Source organism: Brassica napus, chromosome A10, assembly GCF_020379485.1.
Source record: "Brassica napus cultivar Da-Ae chromosome A10, Da-Ae, whole genome shotgun sequence".
Taxonomy (NCBI): Eukaryota; Viridiplantae; Streptophyta; class Magnoliopsida; order Brassicales; family Brassicaceae; genus Brassica; species Brassica napus.
Window position 1 is genome coordinate 9,576,737 of NC_063443.1, and position 12,871 is coordinate 9,589,607.

At 31.3% G+C, this 12,871-nt stretch overlaps 2 protein-coding genes across 3 annotated transcripts; both read right to left on the reverse strand.

The window, feature by feature from the left end:
* Window positions 1–7,869: 7,869 nt before the first annotated feature.
* Window positions 7,870–9,154, reverse strand: LOC106423189. Of its 2 annotated transcripts, none has more exons than XM_013863969.3 (2): window positions 8,620–9,154; window positions 7,870–8,147 (listed from the first exon to the last, which is right to left on the reverse strand). In XM_013863969.3, the coding sequence occupies exons 1-2, from the start codon at window positions 8,952–8,954 to the stop codon at window positions 8,090–8,092; spliced, it is 393 nt and encodes a 130-aa protein (XP_013719423.2). In that variant the 5' UTR covers window positions 8,955–9,154; the 3' UTR covers window positions 7,870–8,089. The 2 variants fall into 2 exon arrangements, with proteins under 2 accessions (XP_013719423.2, XP_048598786.1); XM_048742829.1 differs by having other exon boundaries at window positions 8,104–8,371; window positions 8,620–9,110.
* Window positions 9,155–11,276: 2,122 nt separating this feature from the next.
* Window positions 11,277–12,851, reverse strand: LOC111201419 (organelle RRM domain-containing protein 2, mitochondrial). Its single transcript, XM_022693255.2, has 4 exons — window positions 12,514–12,851; window positions 11,838–11,906; window positions 11,631–11,737; window positions 11,277–11,557 (listed from the first exon to the last, which is right to left on the reverse strand). The coding sequence occupies exons 1-4, from the start codon at window positions 12,695–12,697 to the stop codon at window positions 11,456–11,458; spliced, it is 462 nt and encodes a 153-aa protein (XP_022548976.1). The 5' UTR covers window positions 12,698–12,851; the 3' UTR covers window positions 11,277–11,455.
* Window positions 12,852–12,871: the final 20 nt, after the last annotated feature.

The window sequence follows — 12,871 nt, forward strand, 5'->3', positions numbered from 1 at the left end:
ATTGATTCAATGGTAGATGTATTGCTTAGATTTTATATTTTATATTATTTTTATTTGATCATTTCGTGTATAGAAAATATGTATTATAAATGTAAATGCATTTTAAGGATATAACAACATCAATATTTTTGAAATATTTTTTTAAAAATAAAGATAGATTACAGTAAACAAAAACCAAACTACCCAATTTATAAGATTTATATATATATATATATTAATTATCTTTACATTGGGAGCATATATTTACGTAACGTTTTCAAAAAATATTATTTTATTATTTATTAAATTACATCAACTTTTACACTGATACAATTCAGAATCTATAAAATTTATTAATTTATTGTATTTATTGAGTATTAATTTATGAATTTTTTGATGTAATTACCACTAAAAATCTAACTTATCTCAACTGAAAGATTGTCTTTTTCTTACAACATAACTTTTTTTGAAAGATACAAATATGTGACTACATATTACTCCATATGAATTTGGATTCCTACAAATACTCCATATGACAAAATGATATAATGATTAATAAAATGAGATTTTGATTATATTATTATACACTATATCGTTAAAATGAGATAAGTCTAGCTATATATGTCATATATATTAAAATGAGAGCATTTTAACGAGTAACCTTTGAATTATAATATATTCACAAAATTACCATTACGATGATGTATCAACACAAAAAGATTTCTCACATCTTCTATTTACAAAACCATCTTTTATTAGAGTAATTACAAAATATGCCATTCGAAATCCCTTATATATTATTAACATAATCAATGTTAACTACAACATATTTGGATCCGAAGAACCGAATCAAAATAGATTTGACAGTAACACTAAACACAAACTAAAATTGATTAAGTACTCAAATGAATCTAAAAGTTTAATATCCAGATAACCAGATTGGGATCTGATCCAAACTAAAATATTTTAGATACCAAAAAACATCTAAATCACAATTATATACTTAAATATGCTAATTATTTTAAATTTTATATCTATTAGATATTAAAAATATGAAAATATCTAAAAAAATTCAACATAGTCACAAGTAAATATCTAAAAATAACATAAAATTTTCAAAATACTGAAAATATTTATTTGTTCTCCATCCAAATATTTAAATTGAGCTATTTTTTACGTAAATTTAAATACTTAGTATTACCTTTTTCAAATTTTTATGTTTTATATTATTTTGGATTTTGAGAATTTAAGTATATTTGGATTTTTGTTAAAAAAAAATACATAATTCAGATGGGTACCCGAACTTGAATCCGAACCAAACCCCTAATGATTTGAACCAAATTCAAACTAATCCAAACCAAAATTTGTAAATATCATAATACGATTTAAATTTATAACGCTAAGAATATGAAATCCGAATAGATCAACTGAATCTAAACGGATATATGAATGTTCATCTCTAAAAAAAAGTTATACAACAAATCTTTTAATATAACATACAATAAATAATGTAATAAACTATTTCACTCCGTACACAGCGCGGATTACTAACTAGTAATTTAGTAAAATCAAAACATTTTTTTCTTATTGACGTGGCCAAATGAGCACTCTGAAAGAAGAGACATCCAATGCTTAATATCGAACAATAGAATTCCAAGTTCAATACATTGATCCGAAGTATTAATAATCCTAGTTTTTTTTGTTTTTTGTCGACATATATCCTTGAGAGTTCACTAGTACCACATTGGATCAAATATTTGAAATATTTTATGGAAAGAAAGAAAGTGTTTATAAAAAATTTAAATATAGGAAAATGAAAATTGTGTTTATGTCGTATTGTCGTGTACGTTATGGGTCCCACGAATATGGCTATCCATATCATGATTGGATGAACTATCTGTTTGGGATCGTACATTCCTTCGTTGTGGACTTTTTGTTATCTGCCATGAATATCCACGGTTATGATTACCTATATCGCGGTCTGCATGCTTCGTGTATACCCCCTCTCTATTTGTTTTATTACGTTTTGCAACTAACCTCATAAAAGCGAAGAAACAACACTAGTGATAATTGATAAAGTAATAGAAATTTAACTGCTGTGATTTAATTGAATATAACCTGCATATAGCTGTCTAGATTTGTGCTTTTCGTATGCTAATTGTCAAATGTTTTGTCTACTGTACATTTATTGAATCATATATAACGAAAAATGAGGCTAATTGTCAAATGTTATGTCTACCGTACATTTGTTGAATCATATATTTCATATGTTTATAAATAACTAGTATTATCTCCCGTGCATAGCACGGGTATTATTATTTTTAAAATAAATAATTCCTCCCTTTTATATTAAGTATCATTATAGAGAATTTTTTCGTTACAAAATAAGTGTCTTTTTCGACTTTCAATGCAAAAATTATTAACTTTATCCAGCAATCTATTTTTCTATTGGTTAAAATATGGTTATGTGTATTTGTAATTGTGTTTTTATATAGGAAATATACAAAATTAATTGTTTTTTTAATCTGTGTGCACAAAACTAAAACGGCACTTAATATGAAACAGAGGGAATATATTTTTAAGATATTGTTTACTATGTTATTTTGAGGGTTTTATATTTAATCTTTCTTCCAAAACCAGGAAAAAAAATCATTACATATGAAAAATAAGATTGAAGGAAAGCATATATCTTGCATACGTCAAGTTAAATACTAATCTTAATTTTGTAGATAATGACATTAGCATATATTTTAGTATTTCCTTCCTTTATGTTTTCTCCTTTATTTTTAGTTGTAATACTTACTTGGAGTTGTTTTGCTTCAATTTATAAATAAAAATAGAAATTAATTAGATGTATAAATTAATATTTTGATATTAAATTAAACAAAAATAATATCAGAACATTTCTATAAGTTATAAACACACTAAAAGTTTATTAAAAAAATAAACACACAAAAAGTAAAGAAATTTTGATCTTTTTGTTTTCTCCAGCCCCTGAATTTCTTACTTGATTGTTCAACTTATACTCTATTTGTGCCTTCTTCTATCTCCACGTTTTCCCTTTTTTTTCCTTCTTGTGGTGGTTTGCATTCTAGGGGCTTTGTATGTGTGTTTTAAGTTCCCAGTAAATTAGCCTTTTTATTTTTCATTATTCCTTTTTTTAATGAATTAACTTTCATTATTCAATTTTAACAGCTGGAAATGTAAAGATTTATGACAATATTGATTAAAAATGTCAGAGAATTTAAAACTTTTCTCTAATGGGATTTTTTCTGGGCTATTTCTATTAACTTAATTAATAAAATTATAAATATGTTGTTTAATAAACTTGCCAGAAATATTTTTGCCTTTTCTGCTAAATTTTGATAATTGCAAAATTAATTTTATTTTGTAACTGCACATATATATATTGAAAGTTTGTAACTGCATGTTGATTGGGTTTGTGCCGTTCTCAGGGACTCCTCCAAACGGCATATTTTAAAAAATAAATATAAAAATATTAGCTTACATGTTCGGTCGTGCCAATCTCAGGAACTCCTCCAAGAAATGGAAAGCAAACTACTGTGAGAAGCGAAGCACTCTTAAAAGAGAAAAAAACGCCACACGAAAAAGAACGTTTTCAGTTATAGTGTTTGCAGTTACTAAAAATTACTCAAAAAACTTACTTTAGCCAGAAGAGAGCGAGTGAAGACTTTGCTACTTTGCTATTGACGGTAAAGCTTTCTAAGCTGCTCACTTCTCTCAAGACCCAACTGGTCAGCTTTGACTTCCGATGCTTGAACCATCTTCCTCGTCTTATATATCTCCATTGTAGCATCCATCTCCCCATTCCAACAGTCTTTTTTTTAGCCCACAACGTACAGATAAACCTACCATGGGTGCATTAAAATAAATAAACTGACCATGGACACATTACTTATAGCTTCCACCAATCGTGTTCTCTTTTTTTATCTAAAAGATTATGCAGTTTTTAGGATCGTGGGATCATGGCCACATTATAAGGAATATTATGAATTTTTATTATAATGAAAAGTAGAAAACACGAAACAGTTTATTGCATTTGAATGTTTTTGCAATTTTACTTTTTCTTTAATTTGTATAGCATATTCCATGTGTCAAAATCTAATTGGTAAAGTGATTTGTGCTTTAGTATATAAGAGATTGTCACTTTGATATTTTTAACGGAGATTAAAAAATAATATATCTATATTTAATGTATGATTAACTAAATAATAATGTTTTAAATAAAAATCTATAAGTTATTCAAAATAGTAAAAATTAAATTTAATGTATAATTTACATTAAATAGTAAAAGTTACATTAGGATTGTAGAATAACATTTTTTGAAATAAAATTAAAAACTTAAAATGACACTTGTTATAAAGCAGAGGGAATATAACCAAAAATGAGGTAGATTTCAAAAATCAAAACTTTATACTCCTCGCTATGAACAAGAATCTCACCAACTCACCTGAATATCATATACATGAAGTTCATCATTTTATAGACTGATGACAGAAATTTTAGTGATCCGAATTCTTTTAGAGTCTGGAGTTTAATAGGTGAGAAGATAAATTTTGAAACTATAAATCTATAACCAGGGGCAAGCAGTTACAAACATCCACCTAACTCGCCCAATGTCACACATTCAATATTATTAGTTGGAGTTCATTTTCATCCAAAAGAATGACCCCACGTAAAAACATAAATAATTTGTTCAACTAAAAATATTGCTAAATACAGAAAATATAATGAATAATTCAAAATGAAGGACCACCCATGAATTTATTGCTGATTCTTTTCGAAAATATTTTAATAATATCCATGAAATCAAATTGTATATCACTAACAGTTAACTTGTTTCAGTTCATCTAACATGATAGTATTACACGCTGCCATTAATCCGAAAAATAAGTACAATATTGTTTACTTTTGTGCACTAAAAAGAAAGATAAAATCCCGTAATTACTGCCGCAAGTAATTCTAATACACTTCAGAAAAATTCCACCACACACGAAACCTTCCACTCAAAAGATTGACCATAAAATGGAATTTCTTCTTACACCTCAATGATGCAATCTCATAATTCAAGAGTCAGGGTCTTTCTTTCTTATCTGCAGATGTAGTATTAATTATTCCCCACAACATTGAAAGAGCTGGAAATGTGATTTCCTGATTTCCGAACGGTAGGATTAAGCCTTCTAAAACAGCTTCAAAATAACTTGTTTGTCTTTTAGAAAAAGTCACCCATTATTAGATTGAGTTAATTTTACAATTCATTCAGTGGAAACATATTTTTCATCATTTTGGCTAACCATTTACCCAAACAAGTTATTGTATGAATTAGTTTCTTTAGTTTTCTTTTATCGTCAGACAAAATATCAAGGCAATGGATATATAAAGTTTAGAAGTTAAAACAAACAAAGTTAAAACAAACAACAACAACAACAACAAAAAACTTTAAATGCAGTTCTTCTATCATACAGAGTGTCTTTTTCGATTTAGAGCATATCCATAATATTTTTGAGCCAATCATTAACTAGTGAAATTGGTCAGTTTTTTTGATGTACTGGATATAATTGTCGTTCAAAAAAATGTATTGGATATGAAAATATCTTAGACCAATCATTTGTCACTATCAAATTTAATAAGATTTAAAATGGTAAATAAATGATTAGGTCTTAGCAATAAACGAAGATGTATATGAAGGGAAGACAAGTCAGAGTTGAATTTGGGATGATGAGATGAGTTTGATAACTTGAGGGCACATATTCCTCAAGTTCAAAGTTTACTTGTTCCATGGTCGCATGATCATGAAGCAACACATGTCTTCTCCACGTGCACGGTACAGCCCAGCCCATGTTCTCATGTTTCAAGATATATTCCCATAGTCGTATGCATATATACCATTTATATATACACACAAATTTGGAGTTTTATAGATTAATGCAAAGAAAAAGGTGATATAAGAGTAAGACTACATGTGAGAATGTGACCAAAGATGCAAAAAAAAACCGCGTTAACACCTTGGTAGTGTACTAAACTACTAATAATACATTAGGGATGGCTTTAAGAACTTGAGTTAATTAAGGTACAATCATTTTCTTTGAACTACATGTAAATCATGATTCATGACATTTTAATCAGATTGATGTCCAATGAGGCACCTGAGTCATTCAGAAATAACGTTGGACATTTATTGGGCTTTGGTGATTGGCAATAGCCTATAATCCGGCCACATTAAAAAAAGAGAGAATTCATTCAACACTCTCTGCGTCAGTGACTATCACAGAATCTGAAGTTCTGAACCTTCAGATATTAAAACCCCGCCAACTTTTTTTGATGAAAAAAATACATATGTATATCAGAATGTAAATAACTTATTGACAAGCTAAAAAGGTAATCTGGTAATTACCATTTAATCTATTAAAATTGATTGTTGCCCGGGAAGGTTTTTTTGTTGTTGACCAGAAGAGAGTATTTCTTTTAAGACTTTTTCTTGGGTTCACCACCTAGTGTGAACTTTTAGGTTCACCAACTAATAGAAAATTGTCATTTTAGATATAATATCTTTTAATTAAGGAAACAAAATAACTTGTCAAATTATATTATGTTTTAAAATAAAAAATAAAAGATTAAATAAATAAAAATAACAATAGTTCTAAAAAAGATTATTTAAAAAAAATATTTGTTTTTAAGATTTAGAGTTTAGTGTTTAAGATTTATAATTTAGAATTTATCTAAATGTTTAGTGTTTTTTCCAAGGGTTTAGGGTTTACCTAAGGGTTTAGGGTTTACCCAAGGGTTTAGGGTTTTCCCAAAGGTTTAGGGTTTAGGATTAGAGTTTAGGGTTTAGTGTTTTGTTGACAACATGTTTAGTGTTTTTCCAAGGGTTTAGGGTTTAGGATTTGAGTTTAGGGTTTAGTATTAGAGTTTATGGTTTAGTATTAGAATTTAGGGTTTAGTTTTTCGTTGACAACATTTTTTTTTTTTGAATTCGTTTTTATATATTATTTTTATTTATTTTTAAATTTTATTTTGGAAAGATAATATGATTTGCCAAATTATTTGATTTCCTTAATTAAAACATACTAGATCTAAAATGACAATTTTCTATTAGTTGTTCACCCTAGGGGGTGAACCCAAGAATGACTCTTCTTTTAATGAAGGGCTTTCTATAAAAATACATGGAGCTAATACAAAGATGTGATTTTCTTGGATCATACAGGTTAGACAGAGTTAAGAAAAAAGAGGGATTTAGTTTACACTAACTAGATTTGAAGAATCAGTTAAGCTAAAGTAGTAAAGTTAGAGGGTGTGAGAGAAAAGCTAACTCACTAAAGACTGCTAGTAGATTTGACCATAACCACCTCGGCTGCTTTGACCACGTTAATTCACTATAAAAAGAGCTAGTTACGTTTGCAGCGATTGTTTTTCAAAGAATTGGATATTTGGCAAGCACCCGTAGGAGCCTGATGCGAACTTTACTAATGTCAGGGTCTTTCCCGGCTATTATAAATCGTTTTTGAAACGATAACAAAGTTATGATAGCTTTGATAAAACTAATGAAGTTTTTCTTTCCAAAATTTCTCCAATGTTTATGTTAAAATAATACGACTAGACGAAGAGTCTTATTAAAAGAGAGAAAACAGATTGTCAAGTTTTGAACTTTTGGAAACGATCTTTAATACAGTTATGTTGGAGTGAGCTTACGAGAATACCTCAAACTATCTCTTCGGATAGTGTTGAAGGTTTCCTGAGAACTGATGTTGTTGGGGAGATATATGGATTTCAACCATTTATTTTGGTAAACCTATTAGTATGACGAACCTGTCTGTCACGTGATATTTTCTTAAGATAGCCATTTTGAGTTACTCTACGTGCTGCATATGATAAACTCTACGTGCTGCATATGATAAGCGGATACATTGTACATAGATAGACAAACTCTTTTTGTTTGAGAGTCACATATATAGGTTTTATGTACCGATGGCAGTAATATCAAATACATATACATAATACATACATTACTGCTACATCATTCGATTACTATATTTATTAATTTATTATTATACATAGCTACACATAAACTTCAGGAAGAAACTGAAACTCAAAACATGAACGGAGTCGGTGAGAATGCGGGAATTACTGGTTCGAAAGAATTTCTCCTGCAATGCCGATAAAAATAATGTCAAAACAATAGTTATCTTTATCTTTTGTCGATTCTATTTATAGAATTTCTCGTTAAGTTTATTTTGGTTAGCTTGCCACTTACGACTTTGTTTACTCGGATAAGCATTAACATGCTGATGTTGACGTTGCAACTATATCGAATCTTTATTCACAAAACAGCATCTTAACTACCATGATTATCTGGTAATCTTCTCTTTATCTTTTCATAAATTACGTTGAAAGAAAACAAATAAATTGAAAATGTTACATTCTTAAACTAATACGGCTAAAACCCCATAAATTTACTAGTATATATAACCATATAATAAACTATGATCTTTAATTATATTAACCAAAGGTATTATGTGAATTTGTTAGTTTTTATGATAAATAATTTTGTAAAACACTTTTTTTTTCTAATGATCATTCTCATATAACGAATCAAAACTTCAAGAATTGAGTGTTTACCCGAAATCGTCACTGCGGAAACGAACATGACCACCACCGGATCGGGACGACGCGTCTCCACCGCCACCATCACTTTTACGACGGATTTTCCTCTTCTCTTTCACCTTTTCCGATGTCTCCTTTACCGCCGGCTTGTGCTCCGAGATAACGCTGAGGGACGGCGTCCACTCCGCCGCTTGGCCCGGTTGACCCGCAACTCTAACGCGTTTCCGCCTCCTTCGCTGTTTCATTAACGACTGCGTTTCGCCGGAAATAGAATCATCCGCGGTGGCGGCGGATTGGTGGAACTGCTGCGAACCAAAACAAGGCACGACGAGCTCCAACAAGAATTTCATACCCTACACCACACCACACCTAATCCCTTTTGTTCCTTTTTTTTATTGTTCTAATTTAAATCTTAGATTAATCTTTAAAAAGAGCTAATATTCTGAGATGGTTACAAATATTTTCAAGAAATGTTTGAGAAAGTCATTGGAGTGGTGATACTCTTCCGAACAAGAGACAATTTATAGGGGAAGTCAAGTCGATGATGACTCATTTGATTACGTGGACATATGTTTTGTGACATTATTAAACTGCCTTTAACACCTTATCTTAGACCGGATTTGGTTTTAGTTGAAATTTAAACCGAAACCGAGAGGTGACAGTTTGCCAAACTCAGTCTATAATTGTTTCCGAGTTAATTATTTGGGGTTTTTTGTTTTGTTGTGTTTTTTTGTAAGAAAATTATTCTATTTTATTTGGAATATGAAACAAAGTTTGATTCATCATATAAATAACAACTATACCCTACACCCAGCCAACACAATGATCATCTCACATAAACCGAGCGGGTAGATAAACTTTAGAAAATCACTGTGCATGTCGTTTCTCGCTGATCAGTTTCATTTTCGATCATTATGTACATATTCAATCATGATGAGATCATTGCAGCTAGGGGAATTGATGAAGCCACAAACAATTATATTACTAAGATCATTTAAATTCAATATTACTATATATCATCAAGTACGTCGCAGTATTTGATGATACAATCTACATACTAATGTGTATAAACATGTGTTATAATACGTGGCAATTAACCTTATCTTAAACTTAAACTCCTGTAGATAAGAACTACATTAAATGGATCAGATTAGCTTCGTATCTTCTAACGATATAGAAAATGAAACGGTCCAACGTAACTAAGTATAAGAAACGAAATCATTAAATGGATCAGATTCATATCCTTTTCTTCACTTGCTAATACATGAAACGAAACCTACTACATTTAAACCCTAATTCCACCACATATAACGACTTATCTCAAATGCTGTCACGTCTGAAAGCAATCGCACATGCGGCGCAACCTAAACGACGATGACTCACGTCTCTTCTGCTAATTTGTTTGTACTGTCTTAATTAAAATTAACACAAATATGCATGCTCTCATTTATTATTCATATGTCGACTTTATAGTAATACTTTGCATGAATAATGGAGTTTAATCAGTTGGTTATGTTGCTACTTGCTAGGTATCACGTGCCAATGTAATCGTAAGATATTTTGACAGAACATTGATATTAATCTTCAATCATAGCCCACGCGGCACGCGATCGACTAAAAAAAACTAGAATAAGAACCTAAGCGAGGACACGTGAGTTTATCGACATTTCTCAAGATCATATAATGTGGTTAGGATTACGTCTTACCTTACTTTAACGAGAAAAGCAAGAAGAATGATAAAATCATCGTCGACGAAAATGAACTTGATTTGAAACATTATCCAATTTGAAAGAATCGTGTTTAGTTATTATGCAGTTAAATTTGACTTGTGCATACTCCTTAATCTTGGAAACAAAGCCAATTTGTACACGTTGAGGTCGACACTCTAGTCATAACTAACGTTTGTGTCTAAGGATTAGGGAAACAAACAACTTATATCTCACAGTCAACATAATAAACCAAGTACACTCCAAAAATTCTAGCTGAAATAGACCTAAGATAGAAAGTAATGGATCTCGTTTGATATTGGAGTAACATGGTGAGCTGTAAAATAGAATTGGTTGCATGAGAAAGAGGGAATCGTCTCACCAAACGCAATTGGACAGCAAAAGAATGTTATAGTATGAACGGTATCTCTTTTGTTTTGGTTCCTTTTTTGTCTCTGTGACATTTATTGCATAAACTTATGTACGCCATTAGTATTTTTGATATTTTTTTGTTTGTTATTGTTCAGTCCACATGTTTGAAAATGTTCGTGTAGATACTAGACATCTCCACGTGAAAACTTTGAGAACTCAATGTTGTGGCCCAATGACTTATTCACATATGTTAAAATCATCATCAAATGGTTGCAAGTTTGTTAATATACTCAATTACTCATAATGGTTGCTTCATGAAAGTGTTGAATCATCTCTAGCAAATTGTGAGTTAGTGATTGGCTAATGGCTACGGACCAATTGGGTTGTATGAAAATGTTGCATCAGATTGGGGTTCAAAGTTCTTTGGTTCACAAAAAAGAAAATTTAAATTCAAAAAGTAAGAACCAAATTAGTTCAAACTTTTGTTTGTTTCAATGAGGAACGTCTTAAAAGAATCTGGTACATAGATCAAAATCAACAGACCGAACCGGACCTGAATCTGCCATGACTCCTCCATCGGAGAGCAAATTAATCTAATTTTAAACCGGCCCATATATATAATTTAAAGTTTCTGAACTCCACCAAGGTACAAGACACTACGGAGAAGAGTCAGTTAAATCATAGTAGATAACAGAATGAAGCATAACACTAATAATAATGATATAATGATTCATGAAGAACAAAAGCTCAAAGAGACCATGAAATGGCATGTTTCAATAGCGGTTACCATACGGAGGAGGAGGCATGTTGTTCTGAGGTCGATATGGCTCTCTTGGTCTTGCATACTCTGCGAAAATGACCCAACCGTCAAGAAACTGCAGAGAACACAGATGTCAGTAAACATAATAGATTTTGTATTTGAGAAATGCCAGGAATATAAATAATAACCTTGCCATCCATTCCAGCTATGCCTTTTGCAGAATCCTCTAAGGTGGTATACCGAACAAATCCAAACCCTTTTGAATATCCCGAGACTCTGTCCGTGACAACCTTAGCTATATAAACCAATTTGAGGAAGAATGAATAGCTACAGTTAGTTTACTGTTCTACTAGCTTTGATGCGCAGAAAATGTTCATAATGAGGAAGTTCAATACCATCGGCAACTTCTCCAAACTGAGCGAAAGCAGTCCTAAGTCCTTCAGAAGTGGTGCGCTTACTAAGACCTGAAAAATAAGGTGATCAATCATTTAGGTGTAAATTTTAGAATCATAAACAAAGATATAAATATGAGGAGAAGAAACTGAGAGAGAGTATCAGAAGAGAACGTGAATCCTAGTTCTGTAAAGAGAGGCCTATCCTAAGCCCAAGAAGGCTTATGTGTGTGTCTATATAAATTGAGCTTTATATCTTTGTGTTGTGTATGCAACCACAACAAACTCTTTTATGAAATGAATAAAACACACTTTTGGATATCTTGGTAACAGCTCAAAGCATCTTTCTTTCCTTTTTGAATAAAGCCTATATGAGCTCAATCTTTGAACTTATTTAGTTTGTTACCTCAAGAAGGTGTTTTAGAGCATGAATCCACATGGTTTTGGATTGTCTCACAAAGATAGTAATCAGATTTAAACCCTCGAGAGAAGAAGTGACAAAGACAAAGACAAGACCTTTCAAAGCAACTAACAAAGACAGAATCATACTAGCAATTATTAAATCATATTAGAACACAAACCGTAACTGCAAAGAAGCTCACTTTTCACTAATCGTAACGAGCAACGATAAACCCCTCAAAAACCCAGAAATGAAAAAGAGAAAGAGGGGGTGTTATACCGGAGACGAAGAGATTGGTGCTGGGTTCCGCCTGAGGACGAGCCGGAGTTTCGGCGTTGGCTTGTGGAGAAAGGAATGAAAACTTTGAAGCACTCGAGCAGAAGAGTCGCCTCAATCCAACGGGAGCCGATGCCATTTCCGTCGCCGCTCTCGCAATCGCGGGGAGTCTCATAGCCATCGCCATAGATTCAATTGACCGATCGGCGTCTTCTCCGGATTAAGTTGAGACAAAATTTTAACTAAAACCCTAGCGACCAATTGATTCTGGAGTTATTAACACTGCAAGGCAGTTTCCATGTTTTAATTACACAATGAGACAGTTATGGCTACTGAGGTAGTTTATGTGTGAAAAGTCTTA

Bases quoted from the DNA above. Each gene is read 5' to 3' on its own strand.
- LOC106423189 (XM_013863969.3), bottom strand. From the start codon at position 8,954: ATGAAATTCTTGTTGGAGCTCGTCGTGCCTTGTTTTGGTTCGCAGCAG. The intron at 8,148-8,619 runs GTAAACACTCAA...TCGGCATTGCAG, and splicing joins TTCCGCAGTGACGATTTCGG to GAGAAATTCTTTCGAACCAG.
- LOC111201419 (XM_022693255.2), bottom strand. From the start codon at position 12,697: ATGGCGATGGCTATGAGACTCCCCGCGATTGCGAGAGCGGCGACGGAA. The intron at 11,907-12,513 runs GTATAACACCCC...CTTATTTTTCAG, and splicing joins CACCAATCTCTTCGTCTCCG to GTCTTAGTAAGCGCACCACT. The intron at 11,558-11,630 runs GTTATTATTTAT...TGTTCTCTGCAG, and splicing joins TAGCTGGAATGGATGGCAAG to TTTCTTGACGGTTGGGTCAT.